Source organism: Somniosus microcephalus, chromosome 5, assembly GCF_052327205.1.
Source record: "Somniosus microcephalus isolate GS21.2 chromosome 5, FLI_Smic_1.0, whole genome shotgun sequence".
Taxonomy (NCBI): Eukaryota; Metazoa; Chordata; class Chondrichthyes; order Squaliformes; family Somniosidae; genus Somniosus; species Somniosus microcephalus.
This window is the reverse complement of record NC_140991.1, coordinates 13,958,443-13,977,314: the sequence shown is the minus strand read 5'-3', so window position 1 is coordinate 13,977,314 and position 18,872 is coordinate 13,958,443. Positions and strand designations below refer to the sequence as shown.

The following is an 18,872-nucleotide window of genomic DNA, read 5'->3' as shown; positions in this document are numbered from 1 at the left end:
GGCTGAGCAGTAATAAAAATAATTATTCTGGGGATGGTCAATAAATGTAGCTTTGCCAATGTTGCTCACATTTTGAGAACCAATAAAAAAGTGATGTAAATGAGTGGCCTTCCCATGATATGGCCGAGCACCTCAGCTCCACTTTAGTTGCTCATGTTTATGCACATTGCCTAAGTTCTTCAGGGAAGGCCTGCCTAAAATTAATTTTAAAATGTAATCCGGGTGGGGGTGGGCGGGCGTAACCTAGTACCTTAGCTTTCATTTGACCTGTAATAGCCAATTCCTGAAAAGGGACCTAAGTGCCAACCAGATTGCAGAAGAAAATAAATCGTCAGTGTTGGGGTATGGTAGTGTTGTGGTTGTTTCACTGGACGTGCAATCCAGAGGTCATGAGTTTAAATACCACCATAGCAGATTGTGAAATTGAGTTCAGTAAATCTGAAAATGACCATGTAAGCTGCTATGTTGCTGTAAAAGCCCATCTGGTTCATTGATATCCAATCGGGAAGGGAACCTGCCTGGCCTACCTAAGCCATACTATTTGGTTGACTCCTATTCTCTCAGGACAGCTAGGGATGGGTAATAAATACTGCTATTTCAATGCCATCCACATCCCAAGCACAAATTTTAAAAAAGTAGCCCTTCACTGGCTTTCTGGTGGCTGACATTCTGGTCTCTTGACCCCATGGTGCTCCTATTGCATCCTTCACAGTGAAGGATGCTAAAATACTAAATGAGATGATTTGCATTGTTCTGAGAGGTCATTTCATTTTGGTAGAGTGGCCTGGTGAGTACCTTGGCTTACAACAACGGAATTGTTTCACTTTAATAGCAGTAACTTTTATTGCCTTTTGTGAATATTTCAAAAGACTCTTATTTTCTATCAACAGACCTATCGGAGGAGCTATCTTGTGACCAGGGTAAGTTATAAAAGCAGGAAGAGACTTAATCGTAAATTCTATGATCCTGGTCTCCCAGCAGGGAAGTTGCACTCAAGGGGAATGTGGATAGAGATAGGACTACAACATCATATACTGAAGCTTAGATTGGATACTCAATAGAGATAGGACTACAACATCATATACTGAAGCTTAGATTGGATACTCAATAGAGATAGGACTACAACATCATATACTGAAGCTTAGATTGGATACTCAATAGAGATAGGACTACAACATCATATACTGAAGCTTAGATTGGATACTCAATAGAGATAGGACTACAACATCATATACTGAAGCTTAGATTGGATACTCAATAGAGATAGGACTACAACATCATATACTGAAGCTTAGATTGGATACTCAATAGAGATAGGACTACAACATCATATACTGAAGCTTAGATTGGATACTCAATAGAGATAGGACTACAACATCATATACTGAAGCTTAGATTGGATACTCAATAGAGATAGGACTACAACATCATATACTGAAGCTTAGATTGGATACTCAATAGAGATAGGACTACAACATCATATACTGAAGCTTAGATTGGATACTCAATAGAGATAGGACTACAACATCATATACTGAAGCTTAGATTGGATACTCAATAGAGATAGGACTACAACATCATATACTGAAGCTTAGATTGGATACTCAATAGAGATAGGACTACAACATCATATACTGAAGCTTAGATTGGATACTCAATAGAGATAGGACTACAACATCATATACTGAAGCTTAGATTGGATACTCAATAGAGATAGGACTACAACATCATATACTGAAGCTTAGATTGGATACTCAATAGAGATAGGACTACAACATCATATACTGAAGCTTAGATTGGATACTCAATAGAGATAGGACTACAACATCATATACTGAAGCTTAGATTGGATACTCAATAGAGATAGGACTACAACATCATATACTGAAGCTTAGATTGGATACTCAATAGAGATAGGACTACAACATCATATACTGAAGCTTAGATTGGATACTCAATAGAGATAGGACTACAACATCATATACTGAAGCTTAGATTGGATACTCAATAGAGATAGGACTACAACATCATATACTGAAGCTTAGATTGGATACTCAATAGAGATAGGACTACAACATCATATACTGAAGCTTAGATTGGATACTCAATAGAGATAGGACTACAACATCATATACTGAAGCTTAGATTGGATACTCAATAGAGATAGGACTACAACATCATATACTGAAGCTTAGATTGGATACTCAATAGAGATAGGACTACAACATCATATACTGAAGCTTAGATTGGATACTCAATAGAGATAGGACTACAACATCATATACTGATGCTTAGATTGGATACTCAATAGAGATAGGACTACAACATCATATACTGATGTTTAGATTGGATACTCAATAGAGATAGGACTACAACATCATATACTGATGTTTAGATTGGATACTCAATAGAGATAGGACTACAACATCATATACTGATGTTTAGATTGGATACTCAATAGAGATAGGACTACAACATCATATACTGATGTTTAGATTGGATACTCAATAGAGATAGGACTACAACATCATATACTGATGCTTAGATTGGATACTCAATAGAGATAGGACTACAACATCATATACTGATGCTTAGATTGGATACTCAATAGAGATAGGACTACAACATCATATACTGATGCTTAGATTGGATACTCAATAGAGATAGGACTACAACATCATATACTGATGCTTAGATTGGATACTCAATAGAGATAGGACTACAACATCATATACTGATGCTTAGATTGGATACTCAATAGAGATAGGACTACAACATCATATACTGATGCTTAGATTGGATACTCAATAGAAAACTACTGAAGGCTGTAGATGAATAGAGAGACACACACCAAGAATATCCTCAGGGCTACTTCCGGTCCGCCGCTGTAACTTTGGCAGAAGTACAGCAGAAACCTTGAGCCCCAAGGAAATACATAATTACTAGACAGTACGAGTGATGTAGGTAAACTTATAAAAAGGCTATTAGCATTTTGGGTGTTATAAATAGTGACACAGAGTATAAGAACAAAAAATTTGTGATGAATTTATACAAGCTAAAGGTTAGACCACAGACCTAGATATTCAGTCTGCTATGCACCTGAAAGTGAGCACACAAGTGGCAAACAGAGCTAGAAGGTGGCTTGCGATCGTGCTCTGCCCACATGTAGGACTGCTGGTTCCCAGCAGCATACCACACAGTATTTTTTTTAATTTATGCATTCCTGGGATGTGGGCGTTGCTGGCAAGGCCAGCATTTATTGCCTATTCCTAATTGCCCTTGAGAAAGTGGTGGTGAGCCGTCTTCTTGAACCGCTGCAGTCCTTGTGGTGAAGGTACTCCCGCAGTGTTTTTAGGGAGGGACTTTCAAGATTTTGACCCAGCGATGATGAAGGAATGGCGGTATATTTCCAAGTCAGGATGGTGTGTAACTTGGAGGGGAATTTGCAGGTGATGGTGTTCCCATACGTCTGCTGCCCTTATCCTTCTAGGTGGCAGAGGTCGTGGGTTTGTGAGGTGCTTTCGAAGAAGACTTGGCGAGTTGCTGCAGTGCATCCAGGCAAGTGGAGAGTATTCCATCACACTCCTGACTTACGCTTTGTAGATGGTGGAAAGGCTTTGGGGAGTCAGGAGGTGAGGCACTCGCTGCAGAATATCCAGCCTCTGACCTGCTCTTGTTGCCACAGTATTTATGTGGCTGGTCCAGTTAAGTTTCTGGTCAATGGTGACCCCCAGGATGTTGATGGTGGGGGATTTGGCGATGATAATGCAGTTGAATGTCAAGGGGCGGTGGTTAGACTCTCGCTTGTTGGAGATAGTCATTGCCTGGCACTTGTGTGGCGCGAATGTTACTTGCCACTTATCAGCCCAAGCCTGAATGTTGTCCAGGTCTTGCTGCATGCAGGAAATGACGTAATGGATCAGTACTGGATCATCACTGTCTATAATGACCCGTACCCACCCCTCCCTGAGGGGTAACTTGCCCGTCACATATTTCGTGACTAACCCCATCCATTGTTTTTCCCATTGTTTGTTCCGAACGAGTCCCTGTTCGGGCGTCAGAGTATCTGTAAGACGTTCTGATTGTCTGACAGTTTATAGAGTTCAGACTTGTGGAAAAGACAACACAAAACCCAGTTAATCTGTGAAACTTCTTTTACTTAAAAATCAAGAAGAGGTTACAAGTAATTTCCAATATACAAACTGTTTTCAATTTTTTTTATTCGCTTATGGGATGTAGGCGTTGCTGGCAATGCCAGCATTTATTGCCCATCCCTAGTTGCCCTTGAGAAGGTGGTCAAGAGCCGCCTTCTTGAACCGTTGCAGTCCATGTGTGAAGGTACTCTCACAGTGCTGTTAGGGAGGGAGTTCCAGGATTTTGACCCATGATGATGAAGGATTGGCGATATATTTCTAAGTCAGGATGGTGTGTGACTTGGAGGGGAACCTGGGGGTGATGGAGTTCCCATGCACCTGCTGCCCTTGTCCTTCTAGGTGGAAGAGGTCGCAGGTTTGGGAGGTGCTGCCGAAGAAGCCTTGGTGAGTTGCTGCAGTGCATCTTGTAGATGGTACACACTGCAGCCACAGTATGCCAGTGGTGGAGGGAATGAATGTTTAAGGTGGTGGATGGGGTGCCAATCAAACGGGCTGCTTTGTCCAGGATGGTGTCAAGCTTCTTGAGTGTTGTTGGAGCTGCACTCATCCAGGCAAGTGGAGATTATTCCATCACACTTCTTACTTGTGCCTTGTCGATGGTGGAAAGGCTTTGGGTAGTCAGGAGGTGAGACAGTCGCTGCAGAATATCTAGCCTCTGACCTGCTCTTGTTGCCACAGTATTTATGTGGCTGGTCCAGTTAGGTTTCTGGTTAATGGTGACCCCCAGGATGTTGATGGTGGGGGATTCGGCGATGGTAATGCCATTGAATGTCAAGGGGAGGTGGTTAGACTCTCTCTTGTTGGAGTTAGTCATTGCCTGGCACTTCTGTGGTGTGAATGTTACCTGCCGAAGCCTGAGCATCGTCCAGGTCTTGCTGCATGCGGGCATGGACTGCTTCATTATCTGAGGAGTTGTGAATGGCACTGAACACTGTGCAGTCATCAGCGAACATCCCCATTTCTGACCTTATGTTGGAGGGAAGGTCATTGATGAAGCAGCTGAAGATGGTTGGGCCTAGGACACTACCCTGAGGAACTCCTGCAGTGATGTCCTGGGGCCGTGATGATTGACCTTCAATTACCACAACCATCTTCCTTTGTGCTAGGTATGACTCCAGCCAGTGGAGCGTTTTCCCCCTGATTCCCATTGACTTCAGTTTTACTTGGGCTCCTTGTACGATGCCACACTTGGTCAAAAGCTGCCTTGATGTCAAGGGCAGTCACTCTCACCTCAGCTCTGGAATTCAGCTCCTTTGTCCATGTTTGGACCAAGACTGTAATGAGGTCGGGACCCGAGTGGTCTTGGCGGAACCCAAGCTGGCCATCAGTGTGCAGGTTATTGGTGAGTGAGTGCCACTTGATAGCACTGTCAATGACACCTTCCATCACTTTGATGATGATTGAGAGGACTGATGGGGCGGTAATTGGCCGGTTTGGATTTGTCCTGCTTTTTGTGGACAGGACAAACCTGGGCAGTTTTCCACATTGTCGGATAGATGCCAGTGTTGTAGCTGTACTGGAACAGCTTAACTAGAGGCACGGCTAGTTCTGGTGCACAAGTCTTCAGCACGATAGCCGGGATGTTGTTAGGGCCCATAGCCTTTGCTGTATCCAGTGCACTCAGCCGTTTCTTGATATCACGTGGAGTGAATCGAATTGGCTGAAGACTGGCTTCTGTGATGGTGGTGACCTTGGGAGTAGGCCGATGTGGTTCATTCACTCGGCACTCCTGGCTGAAGATGTTTGCAAACGCTTCAGCCTTGCCTTTTGCACTCACGTGTTGGGCTCCACCATCATGGAGCCTCCTCCTCCCGTTAGTTGTTTAATGATCCACCACCATTCATGACTGGATGTGGCAGGACTGCAGAGCTTTGATCTGATCCATTGATTGCAGGATCGCTTAGCTGTGTCCATAGCATGCTGCTTCTGCTTTTTAGCATGCATGTAGTCCTGTGTTGCAGCTTCCCTAGGTTGGCACCGCATTTTTAGGTACACCTGTTGCTGCTCCTGGCATGCTCTTCTACACTCCTTATTGAACCAGGGTTGGTCCCCTGGTTTGATGGTAATTGTAGAGTGAGGGATATGCCTTGAGGTTACAGATTGTGGTGGAATACAATTCTGCTGCTGCTGATGGCCCACAGTGCCTCATGGATGCCCAGTTTTGAGCTGCTAGATCTGTTCTGAATCTATCCCATTTAGCACGGTGGTAATGCCACACAACACGATGGTGGGTGTCCTCAGTGTCAAGACAGGACTTTGTCTCTACAATGACTGTGTGGTGGTCACTGCTACCAATACTGCCATGGACAGATGCATCTGTGACAGGTAGATTAGTGAGGACGAGGTCAAGTAGGTTTTTCCTTCGTGTTGATTCTCTCACCACCTGTCGCAGGCCCAGACTGGCAGTTATGTCCTTCAGGACTCGGCCAGCTCGGTCAGTACTGGTGCTACCGAGCCACTCTTGGTGATGGACATTGAAGTCCCTCACTCAGAGTACATTTTGTGTCCTTGCTACTCTCAGTGCTTCTTGCAAGTGGTGTACATTCATATACTTATCGCAAGCAAGCATCTAAAATCATTTACTTTAAGCTCAGTTGATTATAAGCAAAACCACATACAGGAAACTTCGCGATATCCAGCACCGACGGGACCGGCGTGATGCCGATCTATGAAAACTTCCGGATAGACCAGCGCTAGTGTTGAAGGATACGGAGGTTTTCATCTCCGTATCTGACAACAAACACTGTTGCTTAGCAACAGCTTGTAAACAGTCGGCCCGTACCTTGGAAGCGTCTCTGTAGCTTAGCAACAGCTTCAGAGAGGCATTCCAGAGACTGACTGTTTAAAAAAATGCTAGGAGAAGAAAAAAAACCTAACAAAACGGCTGCTGATTTCTGCCGTTAGATCGAGGTTTCCGGATATACAACCTCCGGATAAACCAAAGTTTCCTGTACATACTATTCACCAGATGAGAGGTCAATTCAACGATGAACTAGACGTATGACTAACTTTATCTGGCAACTGACCAGGTCGCCATCGACTATAGCCCCGACTGCAGCAGCGAATGTTTTGAAACAGTACCTTTTATACCCCCAAATTTGGCATCCCTCGCACTGCATACGTGTCCCTAATTATACGGCATAATGGTCGGCAGTTGTTTCCCAGACCTTGTTATCACTAGTCCGTTAGGCAAGTGTGGGCCTTCAAGGCTAGGTACATTCCATAGTCTGAAGATGTTTCTGTTATTGCACTGATTTCAGTCAATAGTCTGTTCTCACAGAACTTCAATAAGCTTGTTTTCCATATCTGTTGAAAGACAATTGGCAGTTTTTACAGCTTACAAGTTAAACAGTTTATTTTGCAAAGTTCTCACAGCAACCAGACTTTGTCCTCGCAAAGCATGATGGTAAAATTTGGTCACTTTTAGATTCAGTCAAATGGAGATTCAGTCAAGTTTACCATGATTGTGTTACACTAGCCTCTTGTGCTTTCTCCCCCCTTCCTTCGCCCCACCATTGGTGACTGTGCCTTCAGCCACCTCGGCTCCAGGCTCTGGTATTCCGTTCCTCCACCTCTGCTCCTTTAAGATCTTCCTCAAATCCCATATCTGATCAAGCTTTTGGTCACCCATCCTAATATTAGGTTCTGTGGCTATGGGACGTTTTTCTACAATAAGCTATGATTTAAATGGCAGTTGTTGCTGCTCATTCCCTACTGTAGTTCTTCCCCTTTGTGCTTTTAACCTTTGACTAAATGTAAATGTCTAGGTGGCACCTGAGTGACTGATGGTCTTTTTGTGTATATGAGCCTGATGGGTTTGATGTGGTTGATGCCTCTGGCTGTCACTGTCCTGCGAAGGAGCAGCTGCAGGTTGCATCTCCTGATCAAATGGTGGGACAGATTGGCCCTGGTACTGTAACCCAGCATGTTCAGGCATCAGGGGCATCTGACTCTGTGCCCAGGTTCCTGACAGGAGTCATGAGCCATGTCTGAATGGGATAGCCCTTGTCACCCAGTAGCCAGTCTGTGACCTGCCAGCCGAGTTGGAATAAAGGCAGATCAGAGAACTGGCGCAGGATGAATGAATCACGGCTGCTACCAAGAAACCAGGCACAGACCTGCATGGTGCATTGCCTGTGGTTGCAAACAAGTTGGACATTGAGGGAGTGGAATCCCATTCTGTTCAGAAAGATGCCAAGCTGGTGATGGGGAGCATGCAAGGCAATGTGGGTGCAGTCTATGGCTGCTGCAATGTGTGTGAAACCGAGTGTTCTCTCATCCTGCTTTGCTCCGTGTCCATTAAAAAAGAGGTGTAGCTATTCATCCTGATATAGAGAGCCTTGGTGATCTCCCTGATACAAAGGTGGCCTGAAAACTGGGAGATGTTGCTGATGTCACCTGCTGTAGCTGGACAGGGCCCTTGATATAAAATTTAAGGGCCATGGTGAACATGACAGCCAGTCAATGCTGTGCATGTCGTGGTTTGAGGCTCAAGTTGTGGCTGCAGCAGGTGAGATAGCTCGGTGATAGTCTCCTTTGTGAAACACAGGCATCTAAGACATTGGTCCTCTATGAAGACCCACTTTGAGTATGGCTTCCTGCGCAGTGTCTTCCTCCTCTATCTTCTCTGAGCTGCTTCTGCTCTGTCCTGTCATTTATGCTGCTCCCCCTGCTTCTCGAGCCTGAAAGGCAGCCCTACCAGACCACCCCTGACTGCAGTAAAACTGTTTAGAAGTTAGCCCAAAACAATCCAGCATCAGCAAAAACTTCTCAGCTGTCAGAAATCAGTTTTACCAGTCAGAAAATAAGACAAAAAAAGCCCAAACCAGCAACCTCAAATGACAAACCAGCAACTAACCTGTAAGTAATGGATGAGGTCTTAAAATAGCGCTGCTGAAGGGCCTTTCCTGACTGTTAGCACCACGAGTTGCTGGGCGAGTTCATCACGTAGTGATTCAGGCACTGGGTTAGCCTAATATCACAAAAGGGTCCTACAACAAGCATAGGACCCTTATTTATATGTTTTACATTCTTCTGGGATGTGCCCTGGATGCTTACGGAGCAGCTTGATTCAATATGGCTGGCAGCACACGTTCAGCGAGAATGAGCGCATGTGCTCCGCCCACCATATTGGACGCTTATGTGCCTTTTTCGTGCCTGATAAACGGGTGTGGTGCCAATGAATTTGTAGGCAAAGGATTCTTTGCTCTGGAAGAGATGTGCTCAAAACCCTTCAATCTAAACCCTATACAGTAGTAAGTTTGAGATTTCCAAAAGTCCAGAATCAGGGCGCATGGGCTCAAGCTGAGAAAATGAACAGTTTAGATTTAACTATTTTATTCAGAGGGTGGTGAATGTGTGGAGTGTACTGCAGTGAAAGCAGTGGGAAACAATTGAGGGACATTGGATTGGTATATGAAGGAGTAGGCAATTCAGAGGTATTTATTTTTAGGACAAACCAAAGGAACATCATAGCCCAAAAATTCCTGTAACCAGTTAGCGAATGGCGCCCGCCATTATTTAGACTTGCCCTTGTCCGTTTAATCTCCATGATATTTTCCATGACAAGTTGCTGGAAGTCCGAGATGGAAACGGTGCAGCGCCCTCTACAGGGCATCTGGGACCTGAGTGAACAGGGCAAGCAACTGTGTATCTCCTCGAATCATAGAATGGTTACAGAATAGAAGGAGGCCATTCAGCCCGTTGAGCCCGTGTCGGCTCTCTGCAAGAGCACTTCAGCTAGTCCCACTCCCCCGCCCTTTCCAAGTAGCCCTGCAAATTTTTTTCCTTCAAGTACTTATCCAATTCCCTTTTGAAAGCCACGATTGAATCTGCCTCCACCACCCTTTCAGGCAGTGCATTACAGATCCTAACCACTCGCATAAAAAAGTTTTTTCTTACATCGCCTTTGGTTCTTTTTCCAATCACCTTAAATCTGTGTCCTCTGGTTCTCAACCCTTCCGCCAATGGGAACAGTTTCTATCTGCTCTGTCTAGACCCCTCATGATTTTGAACACCTCTATCAAATCTTCTCTCAACCTTCTCTGCTCCAAGGAGAACAACCCCAGCTTCTCCAGTCTATCCACATAACTGAAGTCCCTCATTCCTGGAACCATTCTCGTAAATCTTTTCTGCACCCTCTCTAAGGCCTTCACATCCTTCCTAAAGTGTGGTGCCCAGAATTGGACACAATACCTCCTCGCTTTTGTACTCTATGCTCTATTTATGAAGCCCAGGATCCTGTATGCTTTTTTAACCGCTTTCTCAACCTGCTCTGCAACCTTCAGTGATTTGTGCACATATACCCCCAGGTCTCTCTGTTCATGCACCCCCTTCAGAATTGTACCCTTTAGTTATATTGCCTCTCCTCATTCTTCTTACCAAAATGTATCACTTTGCACTTTTCTGCATTAAATTTCATCTGCCATGTGTCCACTAGCCTGTCTACGTCCTCTTGAAGTCCACCACTCTCCTCCTCACTGTTCACTATACTTCCAAGTTTTGTGTCATCTGCAAATTTTGAAGTTGGGCCCTGTACTCCCAACTCCAAGTCATTGACATATATCAAGAAAAGCAGTGGTCCAAATATCGACCCCTGGGGAACACCACTGTATACCTTCCTCCAGTCCGAAAAACAACCGTTCATCACTACTCTCTGTTTCCTGTCACTTAACCAATTTGTATCCATGCTGCCACTGTCTCTTTTGTTCCATGGGCTTCAACTTTGCTGGCAAGCCTATTGTGTGGCACTTTATCAAACACCTTTGGAAGTCCATGTACACCACATCAACTGCATTGCTCTCATCAACCCTCTCTGTTACCGCATCAAAAAACTCGATCAAGTTAGTTAAACGCGATTTGCTTTAACAAATCCGTGCTGGCTTCCCTTAATTAATCCACACTTGTCCAAGTGACTGTTAATTTTGTCCCGGATTACCATTTCTAAAAGCTTCCCCACTACTGAGGTTAAACTGACTGGCCTGTAGTTGCTGGGTTTATCTTTACACCCTTTTTTGAACAAGGGTGTAACATTTGCAGTTCTCCAGTCCTCTGGCACCACCCTAAGAAGGATTGGAAGATTATGGCCAGTAACTCCGCAATTTCCACCTTTACTTCCCTTAGCATCCTAGGATGCATCCCATCTAGTCCTGGTTGACTTATCTACTTTAAGTACAGCCAGCCTTTCTAGTACTTCCTCTTTATCAATTTTTATCCCACCTAGTATCTCAACTACCTCCTCTTTCACTATGACTTTGGCAGCCTCTTCTTCCTTGGTAAAGACAGATGCAGAGTACTCATGTAGTACCTCAGCCATGCCCTCTGCCTCCATGCGTAGGTCTCCTTTTTGGTCCCTAATTGGCCCCACCCCTCCTCTAAGTACCCTTTTACTATTTATATGCCTATAGAAGACTTTTGGATTCGCTTTTATGTTAGCTGCCAATCTATTCTCATACTCTCACTTTGCCCCTCTTATATTCTTTTTTACTTACCCTCTGAACATTCTATATTCAGCCTGGTTCGCACTTGTATTCTCAACCTGACATCTGTCATATGCCCTCTTTTTCTGTTTCATAGTCATAGGGGATGATTTTGCCAATGGGGGCGCGTTGGAGGCGGGACTGCTGCTTGTCGGGCTTTAGTTCCGCCCCCAACGACTTGTGGCCAACCCATGCTATTTTCCCTTGATTGATCTTGTTAATCCCGCCCAGGGGGCTTAGCAGGCCAATTAAGGGAAAGCCGGTGACAGAGAATGTCAGCGTATGACGTTTCATCTGTCAAAAGTTTTTGTCAGATGAATTGTCATCATTTGAAAGCTTTGAGAAGCTGTCAAACACTGACATTCTCTGTTGTTTGGTGAGTTCTTGCACTCAAAGCTCACCAAATCTATTTCCAGAGCAGAAATCAGATGGCTGTTGCATTGGAGAATGCAGCAGCCATTCTGTCATCTCTGTCGTGGAAATGCCAAAGCCTCCGGATCCCCAACGATTGAAGCCTGCAGGAAGAAACAAAGGTAAGGAAACTTTTTCTAACACTTTTCAGTCACCTCACATACTTACCTCTCCACACTTGCACCCATCACTCACCTCCACAGCACACTTTTGGACCCCTCCCACCCCCGCAGACCCACTGCTCGCCCCGCTGACCCTGGCGGGGTTTCCCGATATCAGGAAGCCCGCACCTCTGCTGGAAAAATGGGGATAATCCTCTTAACTGCCTGTTAACTACCTGTAAACAGGCTGTTAAGTAGCTGTAAACAGGCAGTTAAGTAGCTGTAATCCCCTTCCCGCCTCCAGGAGTCGGGACCCGGTGCGGGTCGGGTACCCACCTCCTGGGAAGATGACACGGAGGCAGGTTGGGTGCGGGATGGATTATTTCCCTCAAGTGTCTATCCAGTCTCCCCTTCAAAACATTGAGTGTCTCCACTAATGTCGACAGCAAATTCTAGGTCCTCACCACTCGCTGTGTAATAAAGTTTTTCCTCACGTCCCCCCTGTATCTCTTGCGCAAAACCTTAAATCTGTGTCCCCTAGTCCTTGTACCATCAACTAGTGGGAACAGCCTTTCCCCGTCTAGCCAATCCAAACCCGTCATAATCTTGTACACCTCTATCAAATCACCGCTCAACCTCCTTTGCTCTAATGAAAACAAATCCAGCTTCTCCAACCTGTCCTTGTAGCTAAGATCCCCCATCCCCGGACCCATTCTGGTAAATCTCCTCTGCACCCTCTCAAGGGCCTTCACATCCTTCCTAAAGTGTGGTGACCAGAACTGGACGCAATACTCCAGTTGTGGCCTAACCAGCACTTTACAAAGGTTCAGCATAACTTCTCTACTTTTGTACTCAATAGCTCTATTTATGAAGTCCAAGATCCCATATGCTTTGTTAACCACTCTCTCAATATGTCCTGCCACCTTCAGGGACCTATGCACATTAACTCCCAGGTCCCTCTGTCTCTGCACACTCTTTAAAACTGTGCCATTAAGTGTATATTGCCTCTCTCTGTTCCTTCTGCCAAAATGCATCACCTCACACTTCTCTGTATTAAATTCCATCTGCCACTTGTCTGCCCATTCTGCTAGCCTTTCTATGTCCTGTTGCAGTCGATTGGTATCATCCTCACTGTTTGTCACACCCCCAAGTTTGGTGTCATCAGCAAATTTAGAAATTCTACTCTGTATTCCAATATCCAGGTCATTTATATATATCAAAAAAAGCAGTGGCCCCAGCACTGACTCTTGGGGAACACCACTGTCTACCACCCTCCAGTCTGAAAAACAGCCATTTACCACAACTCGCTGTTTTCTGTCCTTAAGCCAATTCCTTATCCAAGCTGACACTGACCCACCTATTCCATGAGCCTCAATTTTGTTAACCAGCCTTCTATGTGGTACTTTGTCAAATGCCTTCCGAAAATCCATGTAGACAACATCCATTGCAATCCCTTCATCAATCCTCCCTGTTACTTCATCAAAAAATTCAATTAGATGAGTCAAACACGATCTGCCTTTTACAAATCAATATTGGCTCTCCTTAATTAGCTTAAACCTCTCCAAGTGTCCGTTAATTTTTTCCTTGATTATTGTTTCTAAAACTTTATTCACCACTGATGTTAAACTGACTGACCTGTAGTTACTGGGATTGTCCTTACACCCTTTCTTGAACAATGGTGTCACATTTGCCACTTTCCAATCCTCAGGCACCTCCCCCGCATCTAGGGAAAAGTGGAAAATCATGGCAAACCCTTCCACTATCACCTCCCCGAATTCCCTTAGCAACCTGGGATGCAAGCCATCTGGACCAGTTGACTTGTCCACTCTAAGCATACCCAGCCTTTCTAGTAAATCCTGTTTATCAATTTTCAGCCCTTCCATTGCTTCTACCTTTTCCACTTCTACTGATATTTTGTCAGCATCCACCTCCTTAGTAAACACCGATACAAAGTACTCATTGAGTATTCTAGCCTTGCCCTGCGCCTCTAAGCATATATCACCTTCTTTGTCCCTAATAGGCCCCACCCCACCACTTACTACCCGCTTACTGTTTACATGCCGGTAGAAGATTTTTGGGTTCCCTTTTATGTTAACCGCCATTCTACCCTCATATTCTCTCTTTGCCAATCTTATTTTCATCTTCACTTCCCCTCTCAACTTAATGGCCTAGAAATTCTGTTGGTTGCGCCAGCCGGTAGCGCCTTAGGAGGAGTAGATGTCGGGCGCTAGGCGGCTAGCGGCCGGGCGCAGCGCGATCTGTGCCTCGCCCCAACTTCACTAGAGATTTAGCGGCGGCGCAATGTCTTTGCGCGCGCTCAGCTGCGCGCGCAGATCATGACGTCATTTCCTCGTGCAACGCCCTTTGTGCGCCCCCAACCGGAAATTCAGTCGCGACGCCCCATTGTGCGCCTGGCGCCCCTAGCGACTGTTAGAGTGGAACGGTGCTCAGTCGATGCGGGGCGCGGGGGGCGCAAATTAAAGGGCACTCCTCCTGCACTATAAAAGGCTGCCATTTTGCAGCACTCCTTCTTGAGAGACGGATCTTTGCAGAGAGACCAAGGTAGAGAGCTTTCTGCTTTGGCCCAACACTCGGACAGGTACTTGTGGCTTCAGGCCACAGCTTTCCACTTGTCTTTGCCTTCATTGACATATCATTGTTTGCCAGCATATTATGGGGGCTGCAATGGGTGCAAACGCTGGCTTTCTCAATTGCATCCAAAGGGCTCACAGACGCCGTGCGAGAGTGGCAGCCCTGGCTAGATGGAGAGGGGGCAACAGGCGTCGGGAGAGGAGGCCTTACCCACCCAGGGTATACCGCCAGCAGTTCTCCTATCTCAACATGTCTGACGAGCAGTGTGTTCGGAGGCTGCGATTCAGAAGGGAGGTGGTCACAGAGATCTGCCACCTGCTTGGCGGTGATCTGCAGCCACAGCTGAGGAGCAGGACGTCTCTGTCGGTGGCAGTGAAGGTGATGGTGGCTCTCAACTTCTATGCCACCGGCTCCTTCCAATCCGCTACTGGGGACATTTCCAACATCTCCCAGTTCGCCGTGCATTGCTGCATCCGCCAGGTGACCAATGCCCTTTTCAAAAGGAGACGTCAGTTCATCTCCTTCTCCATGGCCCTTGCCAAGCAGCAACAGCGTGCAATGGACTTTGCAGCATTCGCGGGCTTCCCCATGGTGCAGGGCGCCATTGACTGCACGCATGTGGCTTTGCGGGCACCTCTGGAGAATGCCGAGGATTACCGCAACCGGAAGGGCTACCATTCGCTGAACGTCCAGCTGGTGTGTGACCACAGGCAGCTCATCCTAGCTGTCAGTGCCTGCTTTCCAGGCAGCAGCCACGATGCCTTCATCCTGCGACAGACTTCTGTGGCAGACATGTTCCAGGCCCAGCCTCACCCACGAGGATGGCTTATCGGGGACAAAGGCTATCCTTTGTGTACCTGGCTGATGACCCCGCTCCGTGCGCCCAGCACCCCTGCTGAAGAGGGATACAACGATAGCCATCAAGCGACCAGGAACATCACCGAACAAACAATCGGCGTCCTGAAGCAACGATTCCGCTGTCTGGAGCGTTCCGGTGGAGCCCGACAATATTCGCCGGAGCGAGTCTCCCATTTCGTGGTCGTTTGCTGCATGCTGCACAACCTGGCTATCCGCAAGACTCAACCACTGCCACCAGACATTGGAGGACCACCTGAGGAGGAGGAGGAGGAGGAGGACCAGCACAGGAGGGAGGCACAAAGTGCAAGGGCCGCCCGTCGCCGGCTTATTGAACGTCGGTTCTAGGCCCCCTCTCAGGGAATGGCTTGTGCCAATGTCAGCAGATGAATGTAGCCGCTCCACAAGCCCTCAGCCGAGCAGGGCAACCCGGACTTTACAAAAAAACCATGCACAGTGCAATTTAAGAACAATAATTTATTGCAAACCTCTGCCCTTCCCACATTACATCCTCATGTGGAGAAGCCCCCTCCAAAAACACAAAACTACCAGTCTCGGCCTTACAAAAAGAAAGAAAGACACCAGTCTCGGCCTTACAAAAACACAACTGCACCAGTCTCGGCCTTACAAAAAGAAAGAAAGACACCAGTCTCGGCCTTACAAAAACACAACTGCACCAGTCTCGGCCTTACAAAAAGAAAGAAAGACACCAGTCTCGGCCTTACAAAAACGCAACTGCACCAGTCTCGGCCTTACAAAAAGAAAGAAAGACACCAGTCTCGGCCTTACAAAAACGCAACTGCACCAGTCTCGGCCTTACAAAAAGAAAGAAAGACACCAGTCTCGGCCTTACAAAAACACAACTACACCAATCTCAGCCATACAAAAAGCACCAGGCATTTGTGCATACCTTCTACTTTTTGCCCTGCGAGGGCGATGACTTTCGCATCCTTGCCTGGCCCCTGCCCGCCCTGCAGCTCCTCCTCAATGGGAGCCCAGTGGCTGCAGCAAGGCTGGGGGAAGGCTGCTGAGGGGCAGATGGCGAGACGGCAGATGCCCTTGGGGGTCGGCCTGCACCAGCTCTGGCCTTGGAGTGGCCGGCTGCTGACTGCTCCAACTCTGGCTGGGCGGCAGCAGTCTGTCCAGCGGCTCGTGGCAGCTGCAATGGCGGAGTGGCAGTGTCGGCTGCAGGAATGGTGCCAACCTGGCAGATCACAGGTGCTCACTGGTCGCCTGAGACATTGGCACTCGCACGGGCCAGCACTGCAGCATGCGCAGCAAACAGCTGAAGAACAGACTGCTGGGCTGCTGCTGCGCGGCGAGTGCCCTGGCGATGCCTGGCTGATCCAGCGAGGGTGGCAGCAGTTAGTGCCCGTGTGGCCCTGGTCTGTGTCCGCATGACAACTGCCAGTGAATGGACGGCACGACTGAGCACTTGGCTCGAAGCCGCCTATGCTGCTGCGAAGTCCTGTAGACTCCTGGCCTGTGCTGCACTGAATTGATCCAGACTCCTGGCCTGTGCTGCTCCAAATTGCTGCACACTCCTTGACAAAGACTCAATGGAGTCAGGCATCCTTGCCACTGCAGCCATGAGCTCATTGTGCCTGCGTTCAGCCTGGACGGCCATTTCCTCCAGGAGCCGCACCTCCTCTGCGCTGACCGTCGCAGGACTGGAGGCCGCACTCACCCTCTGGGGAGAAGTCCGCCGAGCTTCCCCACCCCTCCCGCGTTGCTGCAGACCGCTGGGCCCCGGAGCTTCACTCTCCTCCGACCCTTCCCCCCTGGCTCCCCTCCAGGGAAGACGTGTCCCCTACATCGCCATGGGCTGGCGCGGCTGAGGGTGGCACTGATGGGCCGGCTTCCTCTTCCTCCTCCTCGTATTCCGAAGCGCTGACAGTGGCAGCTTGAGGGCCCGCCTCCTCACCTGGCGATTCACCATCTGAAAGCAGGAAGGCACAAGAGTAGCTTTAGAGTGAGGACAGGGCGGCAGCGAGGGAGGCATGAGTGGTGCCATTCACTGCATTGGTCGGACAGTGGCAAAGGATGCTGATCTGAGGCGCAAGTGGAACGAGCGAGGTCAAAAAGGTGATGCCCTTACCATTGGTGCCCAGAACAGGGTCGGCATCTCCACTGGCGACGGGGCCAATCAGCCGGCCTGCCATAATGCGCTCCACACGCTGGTCGAGGTCGGACAGCTCTTTTACGTCAGGACGGCCTCCCCCGCTGTCAGTTCGTTTCCGCCGGTTGTGCGCCACCTTGGCCTGCAAGAGAAAGGACGGCCTCTAAGTGCAGTGTGAAGCCCTGATCTTGTCTGCACTGCCTCCCATGGTCGAATAGCTTGTACAGTGTGTAAAGTGCTGAATGTGCAAGTGATTTTCATGCCAGTCCCATAGCTGCTGGATGAGGGCTGGCCATTAGGGCTTTCAGGTCCCTTTGCCCATAAAGTGAGGTGCACATGCAGGGATGAGGAGGACACTGGAAAGGGTACTCACCCTGACAACCCGAGTGAGGTCGTTGAACTTCTTCCGGCATTGCACAGGAGTCCTGGCAACCACGCTGTTGGAAGACACCCTGTTTGAGACCTCCCTCCAGGCTTTCCGGTAGGCGCTGGGCAGCGGCCTCTTGCCACCTTCTGGGAACAGAACATGGCGCCTGCGCTCCACTCCGCCAACCAGCAGCCCCAGGTCACCGTCGCTGAAGCGCTGCGCTCTCTCCCTGGCCTTCTCCATAGCCCTGGGCGTTGTGCAGATGAAGCTGAAGTGGTCAGGCCTAGGTTGAGGGCTGCAGTGTGCAGGGCGTGGCAGGCAAACAAATCCACCCTCCCCCTTTACGAGCTGACCGGCGCCAGTGTCTGCCGTCAATCAACAACTCGCCGCACCTGCGCTGCGCCCGGCCCTGGGGGGTATCGCTCAGCACCGCCGGCTTAGCGCCTAAAGATAGTCGTGCATCGCCTGTTTTAGCGCAGCAGCAACCTCTTGGGGCGATGTGACTGAATATCGGCGAAGGTGGCGTGACTTTGCGCCAGGCGCAAACTTTAGCGGCCGCCCGACTTTACCGCCCCAAAAGTGGCTATACTGAATTTCTAGGCCAATGTATTTGGTCTGGTTTTCTCTTGAAGAATTCAACTGACATGCATCATACACCCTCTTTTTTTGTTTCATCACCTTCTCTACCTCCCTCATCATCCAATGAGCCGTTGCTTTGGTTCCTTTACCCTTCCCTCTTGTTGGAATGTACCTAGCCTGTACTTGGAACATCTCCTCCTTAAAGATCACCCATTG

General features: G+C 47.8%; 1 protein-coding gene across 5 annotated transcripts in view; it reads left to right on the top strand.

The window, feature by feature from the left end:
* LOC147116898 (uncharacterized) overlaps positions 1 to 18,872 on the top strand; it is a 347,723-nt gene that overhangs the window by 25,161 nt on the left and 303,690 nt on the right. For all 5 annotated transcript variants that reach the window (XM_085987340.1, XM_085987341.1, XM_085987339.1 and 2 more), the window contains exon 4: positions 891 to 920. In XM_085987340.1, coding sequence (XP_085843466.1) covers positions 891 to 920 — 30 coding nt within the window. The remainder of the gene's footprint in view (positions 1 to 890; positions 921 to 18,872) is intronic.